At 48.3% G+C, this 19158-nt stretch overlaps 1 protein-coding gene across 1 annotated transcript in view; it reads left to right on the top strand.

Annotated features, from left to right (window-relative positions):
• The window catches only part of LOC144673134 (uncharacterized), a 120689-nt gene that overhangs the window by 46759 nt on the left and 54772 nt on the right, over positions 1 to 19158 (top strand). The window contains exons 7-8 of the mRNA XM_078535124.1: positions 2556 to 2620; positions 6658 to 6748. Of these exons, the coding sequence (XP_078391250.1) occupies positions 2556 to 2620; positions 6658 to 6748 (156 nt within the window). The remainder of the gene's footprint in view (positions 1 to 2555; positions 2621 to 6657; positions 6749 to 19158) is intronic.

Below are 19158 nucleotides of genomic sequence, written 5' to 3'. Positions count from 1 at the left end.
GTTCTTTTGGCAACTAGTTTAAAACTCTGACTTCTGGTTCAACTAGTTTAAATCTCTGACTCCTGGTTAAACTAGTTTAAGGGCAGAATCTTCCGGTTGATGTGCAGGGGTGGGCACGACACACTGACACATGAAATGACGCACGATAACGTTGGGCGTGTGCGACCGCCGAAATGTCAACAGCCTATTAAGGCCATTTGAAAGCTAATTAATTCAATTTAATGAGCTGCCCGTCCAACCTTAAGGCCAGCGGCAGGCGACAAGCCCAAGCAGCCTTCGCGTTTTTCAGGAAACCTCATCCACGGGCGGGATGAAGTTTCCTGAAGCTTTTTATAAAATAAATAAATAAAATTTCCCACCTTTACAAATATGTCCCAACACTGTCACAGAAGGGGACATGTTTGAATAAATTTTTAAATCCATTCTTTATTACTTTTCACAACTATTCAATCTCCCTGAGGCAGCTCCGTGCATCAGGGAGATTGCTGCACTCTTTAGCGCGCATGCATGAAAAAGCGCAGGCCCTGACTCTCCCTCCTCCCTCCGCTCGCACAGGTAGCACTGAGCGCTATCGGCCGCGCGTTACGCTAGGCGGGCCTTAATTGGCTTGCCTGCGTAAAATGGCGGCATGCAGCTGATCGTGCGTGGCGATCGGCTCCACGCCTGCCCCTGCCCCTGCCCACTCCCACCCAGCCCACCTGCCATAGGAAAAATCCAGGCCTAAATCTCTGACTTCTGGTTACCGACCTTCTCAGAAGAAATAGTTTCTCCCTGCTTGCATTATCAAAACCCTTCATAATTTTGAATACCTCTATCATGTCTCCCCTTAATTGTCTCTGCTGTAAGGAGAACAAGGAAATGGCTTTGAACAAATAATTTGTACCCGGGTTCACAGTAGAAGACACAAAAAAGCATCCCAGGAATAGTTGAAAATCAAGAAGCCATAAGGGAGGGAGGGACTTAAAACTATCACTCGAGGAAAAGTAATTGGAATACTAATGGGACTGAAGGCTGGCAAGTCCCCTGGACCTGATGGTCTGCAACCTACTATCTTAAAAGAAGTGGCTGCAAAGATAGTGGATGCATTGGTTGTAATCTTCCAAAATTCCCTAAATTCCGGAAAGGTCCCAGCAGATTGGAAAACTGCATATGTAACACCTCTGTTCAAGAAAGGAAAGGGACATTTCAACAATTGGTCAATGTCCTCCTGAAGTTTGCTATTACCCCCACACTATTTAACAAGTTTTGTATTATGAACTTCAGAATTGCACTCCCTACACCTGTTCCTCAAAAGCATCTACACTCACCATATGTCAGAATTAAATTTCTCATATAATGTATCTCAAGCACCTAGACATGCATGGAACACCCCTATGTGGGCCTTTCTGTCAATGCAGGTCATAAAAAGAACACTTAAGACTACACAGATACTACTTTCCATGTCTTACTAAACAGTAAAAGTTCAGGTCCCTCTTGATCTGATACTTGCTTCCCAGCAAAAGTGTGATGTGGAGCTTCATGACTCCTTCATCTCCCAGGCCACAGCTAACTATGAAGCCTCCGTCCTTTCATTCCTCTCACCAACTTGCGGTGTTTCACGCAATGTCAAACTGTCAGCTTCCCGTCCTCCCCACCTCCCCTCCCTGTGTCCTCAAAGTACAAGGGAGTCAAGGGTTATGCGAGGCATGTAGGAGTGAATTGAGGCCACAATCAGATCAGCCATGATCTTATTGAATGACAGAACAGGTTCAAGTGGCCAAATGGTCTCTGACTCATATTTCTTCTGTTTTTATATTGGGCAGTACTCTCTCTGCCCTGACCCTCTGACAGAGTAGCACTCCCTCAGTACTGACCCTCTGACAGTGCAGTGCTCCCTCAGTACTGACCCTCGGATAGTGCGGTGCTCCCTCAGTACTGACCCTCGGACAGTGCGGTGCTCCCTCAGTACTGACCCTCGGACAGTGCGGCGCTCCCTCAGTACTGACCCTCGGACAGTGCGGCGCTCCCTCAGCACTGACCCTCGGACAGTGCGGCGCTCCGTCAGTACTGACCCTTGGACAGTGCGGCGCTCCCACAGTACTGACCCTCGGACAGTGCGGCGCTCCCTCAGTACTGACCCTCGGACAGTGCGGTGCTCCCTCAGTACTGACCCTCCAACAATGCAGTGCTCCTTCAGTATTGCACTTGGAATTTCAGCCCAGTGTACCTGATCAGATTACTTGAGTGGTGCTTGAAGCTACACTATCTGAGTTTGAGTTGGAGTGTTAATGTTTGTGGGGAGGAGTAGAATGTTTGGAGGGGTGGGAAAGTGGGTAGAATTATTGGGGAAGGGAGGACGGGTAGGATGTTTGCAGGAAGTGGGGAGGGAGAAGAATTTTGGAGGGGGTGCTAGTGGGGAAGATATTGTTTTATAGTATTGTTAATATTGTCTCTATTGTTTATAAAGAGCACTCTATATTTCTTATGTGAGATGAGGAGGATTCTGCTGCTTATGGCCCTCAGCCACTGAGTCCTGCTCTGGCTGTGACACCTTTAACCTTTGCCTTTGTCCTTAGACTCCAGGGGATGCTGATGGCCTGAAGTTAGGGGAAGATGTGAGATCACAGGTATCATCTCTCAGGTAAGGGCACAGCATGGGAGAGGGCCAAGGATATAGATCACATGGTAAGAACATGGATCATGTGATAAGGGCATTCACCACATGGTAGGATAGTCTATATTGAACATGCAGGATTGTAGAATAATATTGGATTTCCAAAAGTCATGGGAATTTCACTGACATAGATGGAAGGTGGGTAAATGGAGTTAAGGTGCGGATCAGATGAGCCTCATTAAATGACAAAACAATTTCTCAGGCACTGAATGGCCTCTTTGTGTTCCTCTCAATGTATCTGAGAAGAGGATATAACCATTTTTCTTTTTTTTGCCAAAGGAAACTGCAAAGGCATATAAGGTTCTGAGAGGGTTTGACAAGGTAAATGTTTCCTCTCCTGGGGGAATCTCGAACTTGGGGGAACAGTTTCAAAATAAGGTTTAATACTGAGGTGAGGAGGGTCATCAGAGGGTCGTTAGTCTTTGGAATTCTCTTCCCCAGAGAGCGGTGGAGGCCGGGTCACTGAATATATTCAAGGCTGAGTCAGACAGAATTTCGAACTATCAGTGAGTTTATGGGCGCAAGGCAGGAAAGTGGAGTTAAGATCCCAATCCGACTGACCAGGACCTTATAGAATGGGGGAGCACGCTCCCGGGAACTGAAAGGCCCCTTCTCTTCCTATTTCTTATTGACCTTATGAACATTGAGACCCCAGTCTAGAGTGACCCAAAGGGTCCCTGTGTTTAAAAACTGCCTCCCTCAATGGATCCAGCGGGAATTCCATCAGATGCTGATGGCTTCTTTGTAACAGATGAATTTTAGAAATTTTGGCCAAAGAAGAATTTAGTTTCAGTTTGCTATGTTGACCAGTAGTTTGTTTTAGACAGAGGCTGAAGTCTGTATATTAGCACAGCTCCAGTGTCAGAGTTGGACATGTGTAGGGTGGGGAACCCACTCACAGTGGGAAATTGTGTGAGTGAAATTTAAAGGGATGAATAATTGAAAGGACAGAAATTAAGAATGGGATGGTGGACAATGATGGAATAGAAACCTAAGGTTTAGGCTTGAATCTGCAACAAATCCTGTGGTTTCCAAATGTATTACGATCCCCTGAGAGACAGATAACATTCTAAAAAGGAAGGAATCCCCATGATGCCAAGGGAAAGAAAACCGATGGACAAGGTTTCACTTTTTAAAACTTTTACTGTAACAAACCAACTAAAATCAACATAACTCAAACATTAATTAACTGGCGAAGGATTTTTCAAATAAAAATGTAAATTTCACTTTAAAAAGTTGATACAACAAAGATACGCCTCAAATAGTTACAAGCACATGCATTACTTCGCGCACAAATGTGGAGCCACTTGCAATCTCAGCCTTTTCAACTCAGTTTTGTAGGATTTCTCTCTCCCCATCCAATTGCCTTGGCTCTTGAGCTGCATTCGCCAGCAGCCAAATTCCACCTGAAATTCCCAAACACAGTTATTACCGACAAGGCGCACATCTATGATCCCTCAGTCATTCAGGACACCTGAATCCCTAGAGCCTCCCTTCTAATACTCCTTTAAATGGCCTGGTGGGGTCTGGCAACACTTCAAAAGCAGCAGCGGATATTGTGCAACCCACAGTCCCTCACTCTTCCTGTCTTCAGTTTTCTATCCTTTCCAACTGTATAGCACATATGGCAACATCTCTCCTCTATTCCAAGGGACCTGCTTCAACACTAAGATCTGTTTGAAGACTGTCAAACAAACAGTTCCATTCAGAGAGCCTTGCTTGTTTTCTCTTTGCCTGAATTCTCAGTGAATACTCAGGTCCTAGCTGTGGTCACTTTGCAGCCATGTCTCTGTAATGGCTATCAGATCATACTCATTTATTTCTATTTCTGCTATCAATTCATCCATCTTGTTATGTATGCTGCTTGAATTCAGATAAAGAGCCTTTAATTCTGCCTTTTTACCATTTTTCCCTACTCTGACCTTATTTGCTGGTGACTGTTATATCTGTAGGCTTCCTGTCACACTCTGGTTATCATTACCCACATCGCTAACCTGCACTATTGCCTTTTCCTATTCTTTAACTTTCTAAATCTCCCCTCACGTGAACCCACCACCACCACCACCCCCACCCCCCCAAACAACTTTTTAGTTTAAAGCTCTCCCTTCTGCCCTAGTTATACAATTTGCCAGAACATTGGCCCTGGTGCAGTTCAGGTGTAGACCGTCCTAACGGTACAGCTCCCTCTTTCCCCAGTACTGGTGCCAGTGCCCCATGGATCAAAACTCATTTCTCCTACACCGATCTTTGAGCCACGCATTCAACTCTCTGATCTTTAGATGTGCCAATTTGCTCAGGGCTCAGGTAGTAATCCAGAGATAGTACCTTTGTGGGTTGCTTTTTATTTTAGCTTCTGGCTGCTCATATCCCCTTAGCAGAACCACTTTCTTAGGTCCTACCTATGTCATTCATACCCATGTGGACACGACTGGACCCTTCCTCTCCCACTCCCAAGTTCCTGTTCAGCCCTGAGGAGACATCCTTAACCCTGGCGTTGGGCAGGCAGCACAGCCTTCAGCAATGACGCTCTCCAAGTTGTCCCAGTACAGCTACAACACTGGCATCTACCCGGCTATGTGGAAAATTGCCCAGGTATGTCCTGTACACTAAAAGCAGGACAAATCCAACCCAGCAATTACCGCCCCATCAGTCTACTTTCAATCATCAGCAAAGTGATGGAAGGGGTCGTTGACAGTGCTATCATGTGGCACATACCTGCTGAACAATATCCTGCTCACTGACGCCCAGTTTGGGTTCCACCAGGGTCGCTCAGCTCCTGACCTCATTACAGCCTTGGTTCAAACATGAGCAAAAGAGCAGAATTCAAGACATGAGGTGAGAGCGACTGCCCTTGACATCAAGGCCGCATTTGACTGAGTGTGACATCAAGGAGCCCGAGCAAAACTGGAGTAAATGGGAATCAGGGGGAAAACTTTCCACTGGTTGGAGTCATACTTAGCACAAAGGAAGATGGTTGTGGTTGTTGGATGTCAATCATCTCAGCTCCAGGACATCACTGCAGGAGTTCCTCAGGGTAGTGTCCTAGGCCCAACCACCTTCAGCTGCTTCATCAATGACCATCCCTCCATCATAAGGTTAGAAGTGGCAATGCTTGCTGCTGATTGCATAATGTTCAGCACCATTCGTGAAGACTCAGATACTGAAATAAAAACAAAGCAAAATACTGTGGATGCTGGAGATCTGAAATAAGACAAAGTGCTGGAAATACTCAGCAAGTCTGGCAGTATCTCGAGAGAGAGAAGCAGCTGATGTTTTGAGTCAAAAATTACTTTTCTAAAGAACTTCTGAGCTGTGCTGGTTCAAACCTCCAATTGCCAGGCCCTGCCTGTCTAGTCTGGCACACTGAGAACATTTCTTACCTGCCCTTTGAAGGTGCCTCAAGATGGACGTGCCCTCTCTTCCTGCTGCCTTAGCAGTGACCACCTGTGCCGGTAATCCACCTGTGCCAGTAATCCACCTGTGCCGGTAATCCACCTGTGCCGGTAATCCACCTCTGCCGGTAATCCACCTCATTGGTAATGGTACTGAGTTAGCCAATCCTCTGATTGGCCTCTCAGCTCTGAAAGGCAGGTCGCCATTATCAGTTGGACAACAAATCCTGCAGACGGCCTCTCAATTGACCACCACCAGCCAACACAGCTCCTCCCCAACCTCTTAACCACCTCCTCCCCTCCCTCTGGCCCCACTGCCAGTAAAACAGCACCCCCCACCCCCCCCATTCAAACCTCTCACCCCAGCCCCATCACCAGTAAACACCAGCTACCAGCCCCTTCCCCACCCGGGTCCCAGAGGTGGAACCTCCTCAGTTCATGTAAAATTCCGGCCTATGTCTCTCCATGTTAAAGGTGCTATATAAATTCAAGCTATTCTGGTTGTGTGTATTTTAGATTTTAGACCCACCTTTATCTGGTATTTTTTGGTTGTTTGAAAAAGTCTCTGCTGGAAGCGTTGTTTAATCATTTAATCTCCATTTCCCTGATCAGGGACATGGTGAAGAAAATTGATGAAGAATTGAAAGAGATGAGGAAATTCCAGGAGATAAGTAGTGAAGGTGGAGGGCGGATGCAGCAACAGGTCAGCAATTGAACCAATTTTCGAGAAAACTACAAATTTTATGAACTAGAAATTTAACACAACTGGAAGAGTGGGATACATGGGGGGAGTGTGGGATATGGTGGTTTTATATTGTATGTTTATCTGCGTATATATCACATCAATTCTTAAACTCCCTTTTTCCACACATATAGGTTTATTCCACTACCTCATTCTCCAGTTTATGGTTGTTCTTCAACTTAGATGACAGGGTTCGATTTAGTTGCCAACTCACTGTCAGGGTCCTGTGAGCACCACTGAGAGGGTGAAAGGTTTTCCATTTATACCCGGGAGATGCTGCATCCCGTGGCTAGGCGCTGTAGAATTGTGAATGAACTGTGTATACATTTCCACAGTCCCTAACTCTCCGACCACACGGTGTGGGACAGCAGAACAGTGCTCAAACTAGCTGGTAGCACTAACAACATCAGAAAATTCCATGGGTCTGAAACCCCAGCGGCAGAATTTTTCGTTCTGTGGGTGGGCGCGTGCCCAACCCGAACAGGAGTAAAATAGATAATGTCAGGTGAGTCTCCCGACGTCATCGCGCACTGTGCACGTGCCGCAGCAGCACCCGACATTAATTAATGGGCCACTTAAGGCCCTTAACAGTCCAATTGGCTGTGATTTTTCCCTGGCCCATGAGGTTTCCTGCTCATCGCATGGGCAAAACGGGCAGGTGGCCAGCTGACATTTTCACAAACCTCATCCAAGGGTGGATAAAAAGGGTCAGCAGCATTGCCAGTGTGAGGAGTAAGGAGTTTTGGAGATAGTTTGCTGCTGGTTGCCTACTGTACTTGGCAGCTTCATCTCTGTTTGGGGCTTCATTCTTAACATTTCCCGGCTTCATTTCAGGACTCAATCTCTCTGCCAGGCCCCCTGAGGATTCAGACAGTGTGGATCCTTCCAGGTATCAGACAGCCTTCCCTTACCCTGGTGATGGGGGTTGTGCTCTCCGCTGGAGACCCCTCGAGGAGGAAGAGAGGGGGGCAGAAGGGAGAGGAGGCCGGGTGTCCCTATGCAGCTTCCAGGGGAGGGTCCTGTGGGAGGAGAGGCGCAGGCACAAGGGGCGCAGGGCCAGCAGGAAGCCCAAGGTGGAAGGGACTGCAGAAGACGCCACTATCCTGCTGCTAGGGTTTACAGGCGGTGATGCAGCTACCTCAGTATGTCTGAGGTGCAATGCCAAAGGAGGCTCCACCTCTGCAGGGAGACCGTGACCTCCATCTGCCAGATGATTGGGCCTGAGATCAGCTCCGACATGTGGGTGGACACCCCATGCCAGTGGCTCTGAAGGTCACAGTGGCTCTCAGCTTCTATGCCTCTGGCTCTTTCCAGGGCTCAGTTGGGAATCTGTGTGGAGTCTCCCAATCAGCTGTCCACAGTTGTGTGAAGCTGGTGACAGAAGCTCTGTTCAGGCGGGTACTGATCTTTATTCTTCACCGTACGGACAAGGCCAGCCAGGCTGTGCGAGCCAGAGGCTTTGCAGCAATTGCTGGGTTCCCCTGTGTCCAGGGTGCAATCGACTGCACACATGCGGCCATCAAGGCACCAGCAGGTGAGCCCGGTGCCTTCGTCAACAGGAAGGGCTTCCACTCCATGAACGTGCAGATAGTGTGTGATCACAGGATGCTGATTCTACAAGTCTGTGCAAGGTACCCAGGCAGCTCCCATGACGCCTGCATCCTCAGACACTCCCAGGTGCCGGGGCTCTTCAGTGCTCCAGCCCGACTGGATGGATGGCTGCTGGGTGACAAGGGCTATCCCTTGAAGAGGTGGCTCATGATGCCTCCCTGCCACCCAAGAACAGAGGCAGAGCAGCGTTATAATACGAGTCATGCCTCCACAAGGATGGTGGTAGAGAGGACCATAGGTCTTCTCGAGATGTGCTTCTGATGCCTGGACCGTTCAGGGGAACACTACAATACCCCCCAGAGCGGGTGTCACTGATAGTGGTTGCATGCTGCACTCTCCACAATCTGGCACTGGCAAGGGGGGACCCACTGGAGGAAGAGGATCTTGAAGCAGCCGCACAGGCAACAGATGATGAGTCCAGGGGTGAGTCCAAAGATGAGCACAGTGAGGAGAACGCTAAGGGCGTGAAACCAGACCTCGGTCACCTGCAGAGAGGCAGGGACAGCAGGGATGCCTTGATCCAACGCTCTTTCAGCTAGGGTATCAAAGATCAGCTTCAACCGCATGCCCAGGCTGCTGCCTTCATCCCAAATGTCTGAAAGGACCCTTTCATCTGAACCCAAAGAACACTCAGTGCCTGTGCAATAAAGCGCAGAGCCACCTATGTCCAGCATTATATACTGGCGTACCCCACACCAATCAAATAAAAAGCTGAAGCACACTCAGGCCATGGTGACAAATACACAATTTTTCTCATTCTGACAGTTCAATAATATTTACATAAGCGTTTCTGGTGTTCAACATTGAACCAGTATACATAAAGTGAACAAAAATGAACATTAAATCACCTGGGAACTGTCCCTCTTGTGCTCATGGTGCCTTTAACTAATGTTTGTGAGTGCTGCATCTTGGTGCTCCCCCCTCACTGACACTGGCATTGGAGACAGCCTGCTGACTCTGCTGTCCTGTTGGCCTTGATGACCTTGGCAATCATCCTCTGGCCAGTGGAGCCTGTGCGAGCCCTGCCTGGGAGGGAGTGGCCAGTGCCACGACTGGCATCTCCCCAGTCGCCGTAGCCACATCAGATGCCATGGTCACTGGCGGAGGAGCTGCTGCCCTCACCCGGAGCTCCCTGAGAGGAGCCCGCAGAGACAACAGGCAGCTGGTGCACCAACATGAGGTCGCTCTGGACCTCCCTGCTCGCCACTGATGGACAGGCACCTAGCTGGGATACTGGGTGCCTCACCCATCTCCCACACTGACACTGACCACCTGAAGTCATTACCTGTGAGGGCTGCAGGTCCAAGCGCAATCCTGTCCCTGGAACTGCCTCTCCATGAGAATCGCCACTCTCTCAATGGGGGAGGCAGTGTGCTCGGCCATGAGGGTCAATGCAGTGCTCACGCTCCACATGGACTCCTCCGTCACGGAGACCATGGCACGCAGACCCTCAAGGATCTGCACTAGATCCTCACATCTCGCGGGACATCCAGCATCTGCTGCCTAATGGACGACTCCAGAGGCTCATCATCAGCCTTCGACTGAGCATTCCCCTGGTCTCTAGCAGTCCCCTGACTGCCGGCACCCTGGGCACTCTCTGCCTCCAGCTGCACCTCAAGCGAGTGTGAAGTGCCCTCACCAGTGTGCACCGAGATACTAGCCGCTGACCTAACGCCCACCGAGGTGCTGGTATCTGCGCTGGTGCCTGGTTCAGAGAGCGGATGTGATGCAGGTGCAAATGACGCCCGGTGGTCCTCCATTATCAGGGGCGGCCCTTCGGGGTCTGGAGATCGAACGCCTGCTGGTGAACCTAAAAGGGAGAAGATGGACATGTCATTAGTTAAAGTCATCACACTGTCACTGTGCCAGGCACCCTGGTGAGACAATGGAGATCTGCTTTGATGGTGCCATCGTCTTCCAATGATCAATGGGGTCTCCAGGTTCGAGGCTCATATCAATGAAGAGGCTACACTAGAATGGTTGTACAATCCGAAACACTCACCTCTGTGCAGCGCGCTCTTACTTTCGTCTGACACCCCTGCCTCTCCATGCCCAATTGCACATGGGGCGTGCTGGCTCTCGAGCTCTAGGGCGTCTTGCTCAAACCCCAAGAGGATTAGGAGGCTAGCAGGACCTCCGCCAGTCTGCGACCTTTCTATATTGTTGTGGGTTTCTTCTCCTGAAAGGACAGAGGAGCATTGATTAGTCCACTCTACCTGCAGCACCATTGCAGCCTGGCCAACCCCAGCTGAGGAGCATCTGGCAGGGTACACGTGAGCCGCAAGGCACTGAGTCCAAGCAGCCAGGGCTCACCCACTTGGCCAGCTCCAGTGTCATTGACAGTTGGTACTCAGACTCTAGCACCCCTGAGGTCCATGGGGCAGGAACGGCCAGACCTTAACACATCTGCTCACTGACCCATGCCAACACGGTACTCACCCTCCCTGAGCGCAGCAGGCCATTGAAGCACTTCTGGCACTGCACCCAGGAGCACCACACCATGGCACGGCTGCTGACCAGCCAGTGCCACCTCCTCCCATGCCCTCTTGGTGAAGTGCAGTAGCCTCCTCCTCCCATCCCTGGGGACAGTGGTGTCCCTCCTGGCAGCCACCTCCTCCAGGAGGACGGCGAGGCACTCATCAGAGAAGCCAGGGGCCGAGTGACCTGTTGCTCTCACCTGCCGTGTCCAGCTGCACTGGGGTCCATCGTACCGGCTCAGGGAACGTCCTCCATGGCAGACTTCCAGGGGTTGCCCCTTGTCTGCTTTTAAACCAGCCACTGGGCCACCATTGGACCTGCAGCCAACAGGCCCCCGCCCCCGCACAGCCTTCCCAAGGCCCGCCCAGCGTGAAATCGTGGTCAGGACCCGATCGTGGGCAGTGGTTTGTTTCATGGCCGCTCCCAGGCCCGCCCACTGCACTGCCCGATGAAGGGAAAATCTTGCCCCAGGAAGCTGAATTGGGAACAACTTCTCCCCTATTTGTTATCTGAGGTGAAATCAGCCAGGGTTCCTGCTCCTGATCACTGTCCAGTGGTCCCTGGGCTAGAGAGAGAGAGGGGAAATCAGCCAGGGTTCCTTCTCCTGATCACTGTCCAGTGGTCCCTGGGATAGAGAGAGAGAGGGGAAATCAGCCAGGGTTCCTGCTCCTGATCACTGTCCAGTGGTCCCTGGGATAGAGAGAGAGAGGGGAAATCAGCCAAGGTTCCTTCTCCTGATCACTGTTCAGTGACCCCTGGGCTAGAGAGAGAGAGGGGAAATCAGCCAGGGTTCCTGCTCCTGATCGCTGTCCAGTGGTCCCTGGGATAGAGAGAGAGAGGGGAAATCAGCTGGGGTTCCTTTTCCTGATCACTGTCCAGTGACCCCCTGGGAGAGAGAGAGAGAGAAATCAGCCAGGGTTCCTGCTCCTGATCACTGTCCAGTGACCCCTGGGATAGAGAGAGAGAGGGGAAATCAGCCAGGGTTCCTGCTCCTGATCACTGTCCAGTGACCCCTGGGATAGAGAGAGAGAGGGGAAATCAGCCAGGGTTCCTGCTCCTGATCACTGTCCAGTGGCCCCTGGGTTAGAGAGAGAGAGAGAGAGAGAGAGGGGAAATCAGCCAGGGTTCCTGCTCCTGATCACTGTCCAGTGGTCCCTGGGTTAGAGAGAGAGAGAGGGGGGGGGGAAAGCAGCCAGGGTTCCTGCTCCTGATCACTGTCCAGTGGTCCCTGGGCTAGAGAGAGGGAGGGGAAATCAGCCAGAGTTCCTGCTCTTGATCACTGTCCAGTGGTCCCTGGGTTAGAGAGAGAGAGAGAGAGGGGAAATCAGCCAGGGGTTCCTGCTCCTGATCACTGTCCACTGGTCCCTGGGTTAGAGAGAGAGAGAGAGAGAGAGGGGAAATCAGCCAGGGTTCCTGCTCCTGATCACTGTCCAGTGGTCCCTGGGCTAGAGAGAGGGAGGGGAAATCAGCCAGGGTTCCTGCTCTTGATCACTGTCCAGTGGTCCCTGGGTTAGAGAGAGAGAGGGGAAATCAGCCAGGGTTCCTGCTCCTGATCACTGCCCAGTGACCCCTGGGCTAGAGAGAGAGAGGGGGGAAATCAGCCAGGGTTCCTGCTCCTGATCACTGTCCAGTGGCCCCTGGGATAGAGAGAGAGAGAGGGGAAATCAGCTGGGGTTCCTTTTCCTGATCACTGTCCAGTGATCCCCTGTGATAGAGAGAGAGAGAGGGGAAATCAGCTGGGGTTCCTTTTCCTGATCACTGTCCAGTGACCCCCTGGGAGAGAGAGAGAGAGAAATCAGCTGGGGTTCCTTTTCCTGATCACTGTCCAGCGACCCCCTGGGAGAGAGAGAGAGAGAAATCAGCTGGGGTTCCTTTTCCTGATCACTGTCCAGCGACCCCCTGGGAGAGAGAGAGAGAGAAATCAGCTGGGGTTCCTTTTCCTGATCACTGTCCAGTGATCCCTGGGATAGAGAGAGAGAGGAGAAATCAGCCAGGGTTCCTGCTCCTGATCGCTGTCCAGTGATCCCTGGGATAGAGAGAGAGAGGGGAAATCAGCCAGGGTTCCTGCTCCTGATTGCTGTCCAGTGATCCCTGGGTTGGAGAGGAGAAATCAGTCATGGTTCCTGCTTGTTTCGAGTTCAAAGACAACAGTGCTTCTTAGTGTCTTTCTCAGTGTGAGGACTTTATTGAACTGATGTAAAATGGCAGCTTCCGGAGAGAGTCCCTCATGGTAGAGGTCACATGACTAGCCAGATAGGGCATGTAGTAAAGTTGAATTTCAAAAACCAACCATCCACTTTTTCCTAATGTACAGAAGACAAATTTGCATGAACTATTATGTGTAACTGTGAGTTACCCAAGTTACCCATTATACTCTCTGTTCTCATGCACTATCAACTGTTTGTTCTACTGGTCAGTAGCCGTGCTGACCTCTTAATGTTATGCATGCTTGTTTTCAGTAGCTTTTCGTCTGAGTAATGTCCCTTGTTCAGAGAGTGTCATTCCCATGGCACTTGTTGCCATGGTGACTGTTGTTCCATTGCGGTTGTTGGGGACATATTGACCTCTGGGAGTGAAGGTAGTTCTATACTCAGTACACCTGGTGAGATCCCTTCTCCCTGACCAGCCGATTACTGTGAAGGAACAGCTACACTAGTTGTGCATATATGCCTGCGGCTGCACCGGTATATTTGGTTGTTCATTTCCACCACGTTTGATTGAAGTTACAGCTGTTCTACACGTGTCCCACGTTGCTACATGGGCTGACTCATGTTAGGAGCATTGATGGTTTGTACCCTCGTTTGACAGTTTTGTCAAAATGAAATTTGACTTTCTGCCATTTCGCCCATTACTACTTCCGGTTTCGGTAGCTTTTTTGCTATTGGAGGAGTAATTTATGCGCGATGTGACTAGTTTTTGGATTGGACTACTTTCCATGCCCTCAGTCGGTGTGTTTCTCCACTCGAGGATTGCCTTGTATACATCTGTGCTGGATTTGCTCGATTTCTTGATTCCTCTGGCGATTTTCACTGTTGCCTCAACCTTTCATTCAACTGGGGATAGTGTGGAGATGATGTGTTGTGTTGAATTTCCCAGTGCTTTGTGAAGTGGCTGAATTCTTCACTCATGAACTGAGGGCCATTGTCACTCGTCACAATGTCTGGATTGCCATAATGACTGAAGTGTGCTTTCAGGCATTCCACAAACTCACTGCTCACCGCTGAAGTCAGCTGCTCTAATTCCCAGTAGTCAGAATTGTAGTCGACAGTGACAAGATAATCAGTTCCTGCTGGAGTGAAGAGGTCTACTCCTAGCTTTATCCATGACCTGTCTGGGATGCCATGCATCATCAGCAGCTCTCTCGCTTGTTCAGTTTGATATTCGTTACAAGCGCCGCACTGGCCGATGTGGTCTATCATTTCATTGTTCATGTTTGGCCATAGAGCGCTTCTCTTGACTTCTCAGACTTGATTCAATTACTTGTTGGCTTGCATGGATGTGCTTGAGCCTCTCTCCTCTCATTTGCTTAGGGATGCTGACTCTATTTCCTTTGTACAAGATACCATCTTGGGCTATCAATTTGCCTCAGTGTGCCCAATATGTTCTTATGACCACAAGTGTGTCCTTGATGCTCTCAGGCCATCCTTTCATCACTACTTGCAGCTCTTGGCGAATTGCACCTTGTTGGGTAATTTGCTTGATGTGAGAAAGGCGCTTGTCTGTCAGGTTCAATGTCCCTGCTGGGTTGATGACTTCCAGAACATGTCGAGCTGCTGCTTCACATTGAACCTGGAAGATTTCACATTCTGCTGTAGCATCCTCAACTTTCTGCATGGGAAGTGCTGCTCTCGATAGCCTGTCTGTGATGTACATCTGTGTCCCTTGCCTGTATGTCATGTCCAGATGATATCTTTGTAAACAAAGTAACATTCTTTGCAAACGCTTTGGAGCAAATAGTAACAGTTTGAGAAAAATGCTTTGAAGTGGCTTGTGGTCGGATTCCACTGTTACTTTGTCTCTCCCAAGCAGGTATTGATGAAAATGCTCACAGGCAAAGACAGTTGCCAGGCACTCAATCTGAGCATAGTGTAGTTCCATTTGCTTTAATGTCCTGAATGCAGATGCAACTGGTTGTCCTTGCTGCATTAGAGTTGCTCCAAGACCAGTCTCACTGACATCACACTGCAAGGTGACCTCATCATTGACCTATGTACTTGACTTCAGGCATCTTCAGTTACAATGTTTTCTTGTTCAGCTTCAGGTTCATCTTGTGACCTTTCTCTAGCAGTCACACTAGATTCTGATCATGGTCAGCTATGGCTTCTTTCATTGTTTCTTCCATTCTTTCACATCCATAGACTCGCAGATCATCTACTATGGCATGCACTCTGGGAAGATCACTGACTATCTCATGCTCTCTGCGTTGATATTCTTCTGGAGCTGTGGAAATGTCAAACAACATGTGCAACCACCTGTATCTCCCAAACAGCGTCCAGAATGTAGTTAGAAAACTGCTGATTTAGTCAACTTCACTCACCAGTAACCATCCTTTGCATCTAAAGACCTTTGCCTTAGCAAGTTGTGGCAAAATTCCTTCGATGGTCGGCATGAGGCAGTGAGATTTCTTCAGTGCTTTATTTCGATCCTCTGGGTCTAAGCATACTCACAGCTTTCCAGGTAGTTTAACTGCTCCCATGCTGCTAATCCTGTCTGTCGGAGTTGTCACTTTCTTGATCACTCCCTTCCTTTCCAGCTCTTCTATCTTGTCTTTTAGGCTGGACTTGAGGGCAGCTGGAACTCGTCTCAGCAGATGCTGAATTGGTCTTACACGCTCATCTACTCTAGATGATATCCTCCAGGTAGATATCCCAACTCTGTAAGCACATCTATGTATATTCTTCGCGGATCTGTTCAACAGTTAACAGTTTAGTCATGCTGCGACACATTGTAAATCTCTTTTGGCACATTTAGGGTTACCTGTTCAAGCTTTAGCCTTGCTTTGGCTGAGATGAATGGCTGTTGCGCGCCGTCTATGATCTGGAACTTCAGATCTTCGTTCTTGCCATTGCATTGGGCTCTCAGACTAATTTGTCCTTTCGGTGTGAGTATTGTGCTATCATATAGCCTCAACCTCACTTTCGAGGGCTTCATTTTCAGATCAGTATGTTGAGCCACTTTGCACAGGTCTGTGAAGGTCATATAAAAGCAAAATACTGTGGATGCTGGAAATCTGAAATAAAACAAAATGCTGGAAAAACTCAGCAGGACTGACAGCATCAATGGAGAGAGAAACAGGGTTAACGTTTTGAGTCTGTATGACTGTTCTTCAGAACTCTGAAGAAGGCTCATTCAGACTTGAAATGTTAACTCTTGTTTCTCTCTCCATAGATGCTGTCAGACCTGCTGAGTTTTTCCAGCATTTTCTGTTTTTATATCTGTGAAGGTCATATTGCTGCATGACGCACCACTGTCTATCTTCATTTGATACTCACTTTCTGCAGTCATCATTATAACAGTAACAAACCATTTATCACCTCTCGATTTGATGGATCCAACCTGTTGTATCATGTATAGTGGTTCATTAGACTCTTCTGCTGATATCTCTCCAGTGGCCATCTGTATCGGTTTGTTTTGCTTCTTTCTAGCCAAACACTTGCGTGCAAAATGATTCGTCTTCTTGCAGTTAAAACTCTACTTTCCCCACGCTGGGCAATCCATTTTTCCCTTTGTATGATGTCGTTCATGATATTTGCATCCTGCCCTTTGTCCAAGATTGCTTTGCTCTTTCAACCTGGAATGTGTCTCAGCGTAATGTGTCACCTGCTCTGCTCTGTCATACTTGCATTCTAGCTGACCTTTCACAAGCTCCACATTTCTAAACATGCCTATCGCTTCCCTGAGTATAAACTTCTCCTCTTTCAGTAGTCTTGCTCTCACTGAGGGGCCTTGTATGCCTAAGACTATTCGATCTTTAATCATATTATCTTTTAGCTGTCCGAATTCACATGATTCTGCAAGCTGTGTTACTGCAGTCATATATTGATTAATGGCTTGTTTTCACCTTGAGCTCTAGTGTTGAGTACTTAGCGTTCATAAGTAACATTCACTGGGAGTTCAAAACGTGTGTTCTAGGCTTTTAAAATCTCTGCTCTCTGTTTTCTTTGTTCATTGGTTAGATTTAGGGTGGAATGCAACTTGTAGCAGTTCCTCCCCAGCAGTGTTAGAAGTGTGGCTGCTCATATCGGTTCCGGTTTGTTAATTAAATCTGTTGCAAGCTCGTAGTTTTGCCATTGCAAGCGTAAAAACTGCCAGTTCTGCAACATATCACTTTTCATTTCTACCGGAGTATGATGGGAAAGGGTACGGCCATGTTCACTCACCCAGTATTTTATTTGCGGCCTTCGGTTTGAGTTTGCTTTTCCTTGTCCTTTTTCAGCAGCTTTTAGCAAATTTGAACATTTCTGTACGCCTTTCTGAGCTGTGGCTTCTCTGTGGGAATTTCCGGGGTTTAAAAACTCTATTTTATCTCCACTTCTGACACCACATGTTTCGAGTTCAAAGACAGTAGTGCTCCTTAGTGTCTTTTTTGAACTGTTGTAAAGTGATAGCTTCCAGAGAGAGTCCCTCATGGCTCAGACTGGTGAGGGAGAAGTGAATTCCAGTTCGTGGGGCACTGGCGCCAGTACTGGAGAAAGTGGGGCCTGTACCATTGGGATGGCCTACACCTGAACTGTGCCAGGGCTGTGTTCTAGCGAGCCATATAACCAAGGAAGTAGAGAGGGCTTTAAAATAAATAGTGGGGGCAAGGGGTCAAATGTGGGAAGATTGGTAAATCAAAGAATGGAGACAAGGCAAGAGAGACAGGTATTAATATGGGAAATGATAAACAGACCATGACATGAAAGGACAGGAAATACAAATCTAAGAGTAAACCAATAGATCAGGTTAAAGGTTGTAAAAATATTAAAAGGACAAAACTAAAGTCTCCGTATCTAAATGCACTTAGCATTTGAAACAAAACATGTGAATGCATAGTGCAAATAGAAATAAATAAGTACAATCAGATGGCCATTACAAAGACATGGTTACAGGATGACATAGACTGAGACCTGAATATTTGGAGGATATGTGATATTTATGAAAGACAGGAAGCGAGGAAAAGATGCAGGGGTGGTTCTGTTAATTAATGATGGTATTAGCACATTAGAGAGGGATGACCTAAGTTCAGGAAACCGGGATGTAGAAGCAGTTTGGGAGAGATGAGAAATGATGAAGGCAAAAAGTCAGTTGTGGGAGTGGTGTACAGGCCCCCTAATTGTAAATATACAGTAGGACAGAGTATAAAAGAAGAGATAATGAGAGCTTGTCAGAAAGATACAGCGATAATCATGGAGGATTTTAATCTACATAGAGACTGGAAAAATCAGATGGGCAAAGGTGGCGTAGATGAGGAGTTCATAGAATGTTTTCGGGATAGTTTCTTAGAACAGCATATTTTGGAGCCAAACAGAGAACAGACTATACTAGACCAATGAGATAGGATTAATTGATAACCTCAAAATGAAGGTACCCCCAGGTAGCAGTGATCATAATATGATTGAATTTTGCATTCAGTTTGAGGGGAGAAGTGTGGGTCCAGGATTAGTATTTTAAGCTAAAATAAGGGCAATTATGAGGGCATGAAAGTAGAGCCTGGTAAAGTGAACTGGCAAATGAGGTTACGGGATAGGTCAATAGAGATGTAGTGGTAGATAGTTAAAGGGATATTTCAAAATACACAGGGCAGAATTTTACCCTTGGCGTGTGGGAACGGTGGGGGTGGTGGGGAAGCTGACCGCTGCCTGTGATCGGCAGCGCTCCATAAGGCCCGCCCAGCGTGATACGTGAGTAGCAGCGCTGAGCACTGCCTGTGCAGACGGGGCAGGGGTGCGCGAGCAGGCCTAGTGTGAACCTCGCGCATGTACGCAAGAGAACACAGAATAATCTCCCCGACGGACAGAGCTGCCTCGGGGAGATGAAGAATTTTCAAAAAAAAATAAAGAGCAGAAAAATGTAAGGAAACATGTCCCTTCATGTGACTTTGTCATATGAGCAGGGACATGTTTTTGATAACAAAATGAAGTTTTTGTTTCATTTTATTTGCTTTTGGAAACCTCATCCCGCCCGTGGATGAGGTTTCCAAAAAAATGCAAAGGCTGCTTGGCCTTTTTGCCTGCCTGCCAACCGTTAAGTTGAACAGGCAGTGAAAAATTCCAGACAGTTGATTACTTAATGGCCTTAAT

The sequence above is a fragment of the Cetorhinus maximus genome, unplaced genomic scaffold (genome assembly GCF_964194155.1).
Source record: "Cetorhinus maximus unplaced genomic scaffold, sCetMax3.hap1.1 HAP1_SCAFFOLD_298, whole genome shotgun sequence".
Taxonomy (NCBI): Eukaryota; Metazoa; Chordata; class Chondrichthyes; order Lamniformes; family Cetorhinidae; genus Cetorhinus; species Cetorhinus maximus.
This window is presented reverse-complemented; position numbering and strand designations above follow the sequence as displayed.